This window comes from Harpia harpyja, chromosome 4, assembly GCF_026419915.1.
Source record: "Harpia harpyja isolate bHarHar1 chromosome 4, bHarHar1 primary haplotype, whole genome shotgun sequence".
In the NCBI taxonomy this organism is placed as follows: domain Eukaryota; kingdom Metazoa; phylum Chordata; class Aves; order Accipitriformes; family Accipitridae; genus Harpia; species Harpia harpyja.
In genome coordinates, this window is record NC_068943.1 from 84,045,523 (window position 1) to 84,056,027 (window position 10,505).

The following is a 10,505-nucleotide window of genomic DNA, read 5'->3' on the forward strand; positions in this document are numbered from 1 at the left end:
CGTGGTCGCCCGGTATTTTATTTCGGATTAAGAGCATCAGAGCAGGGCTCGCTTTCTACTTCGGGCTGTAAAAAGAAATAAAATGAAATAAAGCAAGCCCTCGACAGATGTTTTCGCAATTGCCGTTCGCAGATCTGGATTATCTCTTCCCGCTGTAACAAAGGGGGGTTGATTTTACGGCTACCTTTTTATTCTTAATAATATTGCCAGCCTCTTTCCCTACCAAACGAGCAGAGACGTTTCAAACCTGCTAGCATCTCACTCCGGGAAGGAGTAGGTTTATATTGAAAATCGAAGTAGACTGCAATTAAAACATGCAAGTGAACAATATTTAACACCTTCCCATAAATAAAAGGAAGCGCCTAGTGCATGGTTTGCTCTGCCTGCAGTGGAGCTGCCTTCGCATCCTAGCCTGGGAGTCATCACATCCCCCCCCATCGCGCTGCCCTCTCTCACCAGTTCCTCTCCGCTCTGAAAGTCCCAGAGCTATGCGGGGGGAAAGCAAGCCCAGGCACAGCCCAAGTACCACAGAAGGCTATTCATTATCTTTAAGTTTATTTAATATCTCCAGCTTCTGGAACATACTCAGCGGCAGCGTTGGCACTGCCAGACGTTGTCTATCAAAGCGCCATTTGTTCCAGTGCTTTACACATTTCCCCTCTCGCCTCCTCCCCCTCGCAAGCCTGAATACAGGCTTGTTGGGGGACGGCAGGAGCAGGGAATCAGATGGTCGGGGCTGGCCCACGCCAAGAGCCCCGAGCGCCGCCGGGCAGCCCCGGGCCGGGGCGGCAGCGCCGGGCTCGCAGCGGCGGGGCGGTTCAGCCCTGCCCGGTCCCCGGGACCGCTCCGCGCCCTTCTGGTTCGGATCACGGACCTGCACATCCCCTTTGCCTCTCCAGAGAAGGGAGCTTCTTATTCAACTTAAAAATACGTGTACCTAGATATATCTCTCCGCAAATCGATCTTGCAGCGGATTTCCACAAACACACACACCCTTTCCGTGGGGAAGGGAGGAGGGGAAGGGAGAGGCGGAGGGGAGGGGACAAGAAGGGACACCGTCCTCTGTAGGGTCCCCCCTTGCCACGGGGCTGGGAGGGGGCGGCCTCCCCCCCCTGCCACACGGAGGAGGCAGCGCCGGGGTGGGACGGGGGCGGGGAAGGGGTTCCCACGAACCCCCCAACGTAAATCCTGACACCCTATCAATACAAATCTCTAACAAGGGCCCTTCCGCAGATCATAATGACTTCTCAAAGTTGCTGCAGGTCTAGAAAGCATGCCAGTCACAGCCACAGATCAATTCTACACCCACGGAAAGTGACTTAATAAATGGAACCTCGCCAGTTATTATCCTTGCTAACAGCAGGCCCCTTCTTATTTGTCCTAATTAGCAAGACTGAAATGTCGGAGGAAAGAAGGGGAATATTCAATAAAATCTAAATTATTGAATGACTGTAAGATTTCGCCATTAGTTCAGCCATTCTTTACCTTCTTCAAAATGTCAAACAAATGGGGAATGCATATTTGCAACCCTGCCCTTCTGTTCTGTGCAACTGGAGGGCATATATTAAGCATATTAAGCGTATTCAGCTCTTGATCGTTGTCAAAACACGGCAATTGCCTCACGATTATTAACCTAGAAATATGCAAATGAGATACGCTCACACGTGTTGGAGGGATGCTAAAGTAATATTTGTCTTGTGCTGATCTAGTCTGGGGATGTGTTTGCTAAAGAGCTACTCGAAGGCCTGAAGATGTTGAACCAACATCCCGTTAGAGCTATGGGAAGGCTCAAGGCAGAAAAACTTCTGTGAAGGAAACGCGGGTGAGACAACGAGGCAGGAGTTGAGCCTTTAGGGTGTGAGATGGAAAGAGTTAACTTCTCCCGGGGAATCACCTCGACCTCCCTCCTGAGCTGCCGGTGTCAGACTCCGGCTTTCCGGGAATATCCCTCCAGTGACCGTTTTCTCAGCTGAGCTGTAGCATCCTTTTCCAGCACTTAACCGCATCCCAGTCCTCTGTGGCCAGAGCTTGGGGAATGCTCCTAATGCTCCACCACCGTCAAAGGAAGGAGCTGACAAAGGGGACCTTCCTCTGTTCGCCATCCTGGCACCGCCCACACCTATCCCAGTTTTGCCGGTTATTTTTTAACTCTTTATGTACACCGAAGGGGAAAATAGAGTGCCGGGTCCGGAAAAACTATCTTAAGAATCGCTGCAGGTCGGCCAGGTTAATCTAGTTCTCAACCCCAGCGGGACACTGTTTAAACTAACGCTGGTTGATATTAATAACGCTGACCTACTAATATTAGCAACACTGATGAAGCTGCTGTTAATAAATTCATGCGCTTACTAAAGGGCGGGTTTAGGTGGAGCTGGCCCAAGCCGGGCCTGCCAGGTGCTGGATCTGAAAGAAACGCGGGGGGGGTTGGGACCCCTCGGGTTCAGCCCCGGCCCTGCACACCCCCGGAGCTGCCCGAGGCCGGCCCTGAGCCCCGACCCAGCCGGGCCCGGGCAAGGGTCCCTCGGGGTCGCTAAGCCGTCCTGGGGGAAGAAGGCAAGGACCGCCTGGAGCGGGGCTCGGCCGGGATGAGGAGCCCATGGGGTCTGTCCGCTACGAGAAAGAGCACCGCTGTACACAGGAGCAGCAGATACAGACCTCTCCTCTCCACTCTCACCGAGTAGAAAGGCTTAAGTGATCCTCATTAATGAGACGACCCGGCTTACAGACACACCTCTGCCTTGGGGACCACATAGAAATAGCCGATGCGATGCACAGGGAAACAGGACAGGTTCCCCAGAGCCATCGGAAGAGGAGTTTGACCTTTTCGCGCAGGAGGAGGTGGGATTTGAGGGGTCTGTGCCACCCTGAAAAGGAAAAAATATCGAAAGAGGCATTTCTCACCCAAATCTTCCACTCAAAAGTGTTGGTCAGGAGACCCAGAACACAAAACATGTCCCTCTCCCTGGCTAAGAAGGTTCCCATCCCCTTCGGGGGATGCTGACCACCTGTGGACCGTCACCGTCCAGGGACCGTCCCCGTCCAGGGACCCTCAGGACACCGTGCTGGAGCCGGTCACAGCGCCCGTCCCCACCCCGACCAGGCCCCTGCGGAGAGGCCACGGACCGGCTGGTCCCCGCCGCTGCGCCCGCCCCGCTCCCGAGAGCGGCAGATAAGAGTTATTATATCTTATCTTAATTGTCTCGTATTTATTCTGCAGCTTGGAGATAGCCCGGTGCTTGTAACTCATGAAGAGGATTCCTTCTGCACTTCTCTGGTCTCCCAAACTCTGAAGCATTTTTTCCATATATTAATTTATTTTCCCTCTTCAGTTTTTAGCCCCAAATATAGCTTAGCAAGCTATGATCTAACCAAGACACATGCCTGGGCTATAAATTTCTCTGACAATTTCTAGGGACAAGTCCTTTTTGGTGATAACGAAGTCCGCAGCCAAACACGCACCCCCAGCGTCAGCGGTGCTTCTTATAAATCAGCCCGCCAGGAGCCAGAAGTGACATTTCTTACGCACGACACAAACTTTCTCCGCAGAGAGTTATATTTAACTCCAAAACGAAGCATCTGAAGACTGAGCACTCTGGAGCCTTTGGAAATGCCTCATTCCTTTTGTGTCGCCTGCACAGAAAACTCGGGTAAAGATTTCTTACAAGAGCTGTTCCCACAAACCGCCTTCAGAAGGGCCCTGTCCTCCATGTCAGGAGAGGTGTTTGAAAGCAAACCAACAATCTCTTAGGGAAGGGCGGAATCTCCCCTCAATCTCCCCCCCCCAGGCTGCTGCAGCCCCCAGTTTCGTGGAGCCGCGTTATACCGCTAAAAGGGAGAAAGTGCTCCCAAGAAAAGGTTTTTTTTAATAAGATGTCTTCATCGAGCTGGAACAAAAGGCGTGGTTTTCCCTAGGGGACCAAAAGCCCCATCTTGCTAATTTAGGAGTGAGAGGGTGTGGGTGTGTTTCCACCTCGGGACAGCGAGCCGATGAGCTGCCCCAGGTTTTGTCACACCGCGTCCCTCTACCTCGGGGTGGATGGAGGGGCCAAGGGCACGGGATGCCTTCGGTGGGCATGAGAGGTTCCCTGCCACGAAGAGCTCCGCGGAAAAACGATGCTATGCTGCTGCTGACCTCCTCATTTCTTATCTGCTCATCAATTAAAGCCCGGGGTTTAGGGGCGATAGCTCCCGAAGTGCTTTAAGGCCCGCATCAGCTGTCGGGGAGTGGGAAAAGCAGCTCTGTGCGGAGCGCTGCACACTCAGTGCTGTTCGAGAAACCTGGACCAGCAGGCAAGGAAGTGATTTCCTCAGCCTCCCATGGACCAGCCGACCCTGCTCCTGGACAGCAGAGTTTCTTCTCCCAGGAATCAAAGAACTAAAAATTCCCCGCTCACCCTCTATCCTCATCCATCTCCAGATACTTTATTTTAATACTGTTGAGTGAAAGACAGCAGCATCCCCCAAACGGTGCCGTCTGTGGTTTAGGTGGTAGGAATAATGACTGTGTCCCTCAATACATAAGTGAAAATCAAGTAATAAATATAATGAAAGGCTAAGTAACTATTTGGGGTTCTCATAATTTGAGAATCTCCACCTATACCTTTTCTTTGATCATCTTCCCTCTCTCAACTCCCCATAGAGGAGGTTTCAAAGAAACAAACGTGTAAGTGATAGAATTAGGCTCGCCCGGCCTCTGATATTTCTTTCTCCTGCAGGTTATGAAGGTCTGTACCAAAACTGGGTCTCTCACCTTCTCCACAGGGGGAATTAAAACCAATAATAATAATAATAACAGCAGTAATTTGATATCGGATCCAAGGCAAGGGGCTAGGCAGGAAAATTGGAAAAGAGACTCCCAAGCGATTCCCTGTGTGCCTGCATGCACGTTGACGCTATGGCTTTCGAAAATAGCGCGCAGCCGCCACAAGCCATGCATTTTGGGGAAAACCATGTCACTTTGGGGAAGTAAGTCGGAGCAGGAGGGCAGCGTAGGCTGAAGCGCAGCTACTCCATTCTCCCCGCCCGGGACCGTCAGCCTGGCAGCTCCGGGAAGGGGCGCCCGGGAGAGCCCCTGGAGGGTGGGTGCCGGCCCCGGGCAGGGGGTGGGAACCCAGCCCCTTCCGTCCCGAAATCTGCCCGGTGTTTTGCTGCCCGGGCTCCCACAGCAGGTAAGACGTGAGGGGTCTGAGCAGGCTGCGGAGAGGAGCAGATGGCGAGCGGCCCCGCAGTGCCCGGGGGACAGGGAGGAGCGGGAAGGCAGCGGCTCCTCTCTGGGAGGAAACCGGCTCCAACTCCCCATCTTTCGCGGTCTACCTCCACAGAAGGATAAAAAAAGCCTTTGGCAAAGTGACCTCAGCTCCGCACATCCACTCCTCGGCTCTATCTTCGCTTTCACACCCTCATCTCACCAGTCTCTTCACTTTCCCCCAAAAGCCGGGGTTGGAGTGGCTCTCAGGAACCCCAGGACGACATTCCACCCCCTGCTTGGGTCGGGATGTTTGCTGCATTTCGTGGCTAAAATTTTGACCCCGTCCTATCTGATTTTTCCATCTACCAAAGAAACTCTGCTTTCACCGCAGAACTGCCTCAGGTCTAAACGTTGGTTTAGCCTTCGCTGAGAGTTCTATAGCAAAACTTTTCCCTCCATAACTCTGCAGCAGTGAGCTCTCTCGGAGCTAATTCTGAAACTCCAGAAGACAGCTGTATTTTAATGACATAAAGCATCCCCTTAATGTAACAGTGGAGTGAGATCACGGTGGAAAATTATCAGACAATACGAAACAATTGATTCAAGGATGAAATAAACATCTATCCTTTTCTTTTTTCATTTTACACCCATAAATCATCTATTGTAAGCATCGTTTAAATATAATACATTCATTTAAACGCGAGTGCAACATAATATAAAAAGCACTCCTGGAATCAAATTAGAAACCGATTTCTCTTGCAAGAGGGATGACATGAGAGTTACTTTGAATCTTTATAATCACTTTGGGTTGTTTTATGCAAAAAAGGAGGTAGTGAGTTTCAGAGAACATTTGTAACCTGAAAGATTTTCTTCTTGAATATCTCAGCATCAGCAAAGTCGGCAGAATAAATGAATAAATAGGCACGCAGCTCTGGAAATAGTTTCCTCCTTATTCTTTTTATTGAAGGACGAGAGTTGTAATTGGCTAAAACTCACGTTTTCTCTCCGGGGGGTTTAAAGGAGGGAGGAAGGTTGATGCCATGGCTGCCTGTGTTGCAGTTTCTTAACAAATGTTACCCCAACGTGTTGCATCAGCCAAACCTACCAACTAAAGGATGTGTTTATGCCTTTCAAAGTGAACTTTTGGCCTGGGGAAAAAAAAAAAAAAAAAAGAACCCTCCTGGTTCTTCTTAGAGGCTGAATAACCAGTAAATATCCTGACAAGTAACAAATGACTGTGGGCGTCATATTGTTGGGTGCTCTTGTCTCCCTTCTGCTAACAAGTAAATAAATGTTGCCTACCTATGTTTCCATTCTCTGAGCAGTGGAGTGGCCGGCGTGAAGTCAGCATCTTTCCACCTACTCATCAGCTGGACTCTGCTAGGGGAAAGCTCCAGGCTGACAACAGATTCGGGGCAAGATCAAACCGGGTTTGCCATGGAAAAGCAGATCTTAATGTTCCAGAATTGGTTAAAGCCCTTAAAACACTTCCTGTTTTCAGTAGTAAATGTGTAGGTGCATGGGTGAACGGATGGGTAGGAAGGTATGTAGATAGACACATGGATCATTTTTAGTTCCATTCCTCTAATTGCTAAGCTGGGCATGGTATTTCTCCAACAAAAGACATTCTGTCTTCCTAACTTTATTTCATCAGCTCATTAGAATATTGATTTAATTACTTTGCTTTTACCCTCACTGGCCCTAGACACAAAGCCGGTGTGGCAAAATTAAAACACATGGAGCGTATTTTTCTTAGGAGCTTTTATTAGACTCCTCAGCCTAGAAAACGCCAAATGCGTTCAAGCCGCTTTCTAGGGAAAAGTTTCGAAACGAAGAAAAGAACATCCTTTTGTGCTTAAGGGGACAGAGTAGTCAGACCTCCCTACGTCTTTTCCCTCTGTCTTTCTTTTTTCTCGCATGGAGCTAGGGTTGGGGAAAACCTTTTTAAGTTGGGGCAAGGGGAAGTTCTGCTGAGATTGGCTAATCGCATAACTTGGGGGCCTTTTTAGCACTTAAAACAGTCGTGGATCATTCTAATTCTTCCCCCAGCCCCCCTTCCCCTCCACCTCCCCGCACCCCACCTCCCTCCTCTCTTTTAAAGTCTTTGAGGAAAGATTTTGACGTATTCGTGTTGTTATCAGATTGATGGGCAGGGTTTGATTGAAACCCCTTTGTCATGCAAATGTCAGGGCCTTGATGGATGAGCTCAGAGATGTGACAAACTTCAGGAGCCCCTCGCTCATTGGGCTGGGGGCGGACCACGTGGCCGCCTCCCCCTGCCCCCACCCCGGCCCCGCCGAAGGCTGCGGGGTTCGAGGGCCAGCGATGCATGGAAGGAAGTTTTACAGCTTTGACATACTATCTAAAGGTTGTAGGGCAGGCGGAATCCCCCCCAAAACAGGCTGACCCTCCTCCATCAGTGGCAGATGGACAATACTAGGATGAACTCCTTCTTAGAGTATGCAATTTGTAACCGTGGGACGGGCGCCTACCACCATTTAGAGCAAAGCTCCCCTTCCTTCCCCTCCTGCTCAGGTAGCCCCGCCAGTGACACTTTTAACGGAGACGGGCGCTTTGGCGTGGGAGGGAGCGCGGCCGCGGCCGCCCATCTCCCCCAGCAGAGCCCCGGCTACCACCCTCCCTCCTCCGGCCGCCCCGTCCCCTTCGCGGGCGCTGCCCCAGCCGCCGGGTACCCAGCCCAAACCTGCAGCCCCGGCTACGGGCACCACCAGCTCTACCTCGGCCAGCAGGACGCGGACGGTGTGTACTTCCAAGCGGCCGGGTACTCCGCCAACGCGGGATCCAACCTCAGCTCCTTAGCAGAGAGCTACTGCGGGGCGGTGGCGGCCGCTGGGCAGTACCAGCAACAACACCTTTATGGGCAGGAGCAGCCCAGCTACTTGCCTGGCGTTTACAGCAACGTCTCGTCTTCTTTAAATGAGGACAAAGACTCTGCGTGCCCCCCCGAGCAGTGCCCCAACGCCAGCTCCACGCAGACCTTCGACTGGATGAAAGTGAAGAGGAACCCGCCCAAGACAGGTGAGTTTGGGGAGCGCAGAGCTGGGTGAGGAGGGTCCCCATCCGGGGGAGGCGGGGGGCAGCTCCCCAGCCCTGCAAGGAAACCTTGCTTTCCCCGGGGTTTGTACCCAAGTTAACTGGGCTCATCTTCCAGGGGATTTGATTTGCTTTGGGGTTTTTTTTTTTGTTTTTTTGGTTTGTTTTTTTTTTTGAACACCAGCTCAGCGCTGAGGCAAAGCCAGCTAGAGATTTTCCAGACACATCTGATGGAGGGTCCCTGAGTTCAGTTTCCCGCAGGCCCAATGCAATTTAAGCCCAGCTCGGAATAGGAAACACTCCGGGCTTCCTGCTTCTTCCACAGTCGTGGCTTCCATCTCCCCTATTGTTCAACTTCCTTCTCCACAATCTTCCTTAAATCACAGTCTTCCCTCCTCCTCCCCCCATCATCACCCTCGCCCTCCCTTTCCACTCCTTCCCACACACGTTCAAGTCTCATGGCAGTTTGCAGGGAACTGGAGAGAATGGTTGCGAGGGATGGGGACAGCTCTGCAGAGCCCGGGGTGGTCTGTCCCTCCAGGTTGTATCCCTGGGCTGGGAAGCCAGGGGTAGCTGAGAATCCGGGAGGGACCATGAAGCTCCAGGCAGTGGAGGGACCAAATGCCCCCGTGAGGAGGGGAGCGGGGGGATGTGGAAAGCCCGCACCCACAGCCCCCCCATCCCAGCGAGGGAATTACTCTGGCTGCTCCTGCCTTGTTGGTGTTTGCTCGTTAACAGCTAAAGTGTCGGAGTATGGACTGCTGGGCCAGCCCAACACCATCCGCACCAACTTCACCACCAAGCAGCTGACGGAGCTGGAGAAGGAGTTTCACTTTAACAAGTACCTCACCCGGGCCCGGCGGGTGGAGATCGCCGCTACCTTGGAGCTCAACGAAACCCAGGTCAAAATCTGGTTCCAGAACAGACGGATGAAGCAGAAGAAGAGGGAAAAGGAAGGTCTCGCCCCGGCTGCTGCCTCCAGGTCTGCCAAGGAAGCGAGTGAAGCCTCGGATCAGTCCAACTGCACCTCACCTGAGGCCTCCCCCAGCTCGGTGTCTTCCTGAAACGCATCCCCGCAGGGGCACAGGGATCGGCCCGGGGCTGCCCTCGAGGGGCCGCTGCTCCCTGCAGACCCCAACAGACACACACGCACGAACACGCACCTCCCACGCACAGCCCCGTCTGCACACACGTGTGGAAGCAAGGGCACGCTGCCCTCCGAGCAGTCCCTTTCGCTCCGGCCATCTCCACATGTGTGACACCACTTCTCCCGCTTGCATTTCTCTCTCTTAATTTATAGACCCTCTGTAAAACACTGGACTCCAAAGGAGCAGCCGTGTCCTCGTATATCCTTAGCAATAGGCGTTTGTCTCAGGGACGTTTCTCCCCTCTCCCTTCTCCCTCCCCTATAGGAACTGCACTTTCAACTACAGAAACTTTAAAACGAATTTAGTTTTCTCCCGTTTTAAAAATGTGCACAACGACTTTTGCCTGCAAGAATCCGACGTTTGATGTATTTTTCCTCCCCGCGAGGTTGTAAAAAAGTTTGGCGTATTTTTTTGTTTCCCTTTTATTTACTGTATGTATATTTTGGAATGAGATCTGAGGCGCCCAAGATGCTAAAGGCCTCTGCAAAGACCCAAAAACCAAGCAAAAAATGCAACTCCTCTGCTACCATTTTGCACTATTACCGCTTTACAGGGTTTTCTACACGCTCTGCGACCATGACTGTTACTGATCCTGGGGGAGGGAGGGTTGTGCTAGCAGAGAAAACGCGATGAGGCGAAGGCTGACCTCGGGGTACTTTGGGCAACGGTCATTGTCGTAGGAGGTGTGAAGGTGGAAGGGAACAAGGCTGCGGGGGGGCCGCGGGGCTTGGCTCCCCCAGGCACTGATGCACTGGCTGCTATTTATTGTACGTCTCATAGCCTGAAGTCTTGGAGCGAAGTAGCACGGTTCCTTGTACCCCCACCCTCTTAGGCTTATCGGAGTCCGATAAAAACACTATTTAACCATGGCTAAATTGTTTCCCTTCCTCAGGAGAAACTTTAGGGTAGGACGAACTAAAAACCACGGCAACTTTTGTTAAAGATTGTTTTAAAGGGAAAAACATAATCGAGAAAAACTAGCGGTTTCTTAATCGGAATCTCCCATTTCCCCTCCACTCCCTTCCCCGTGCTCTGTATCTCGAAATGAAACTACCTCAGTCTAATAAAGTTTACTTTTTCCACATGCAAGTCCTCTCGACTTTAAGCCAAATGGA

The 10,505-nt window shown here is 51.8% G+C and overlaps 1 protein-coding gene across 1 annotated transcript; it reads left to right on the forward strand.

Moving 5' to 3' along the window:
- The first annotated feature begins 7,614 nt into the window (after positions 1-7,614).
- HOXB1 (homeobox B1) lies at positions 7,615-9,306 on the forward strand. Its single transcript, XM_052785305.1, has 2 exons — positions 7,615-8,227; positions 8,981-9,306. Exons 1-2 carry the CDS (start codon positions 7,615-7,617, stop codon positions 9,304-9,306), a joined length of 939 nt encoding a protein of 312 aa, XP_052641265.1.
- Positions 9,307-10,505: the final 1,199 nt, after the last annotated feature.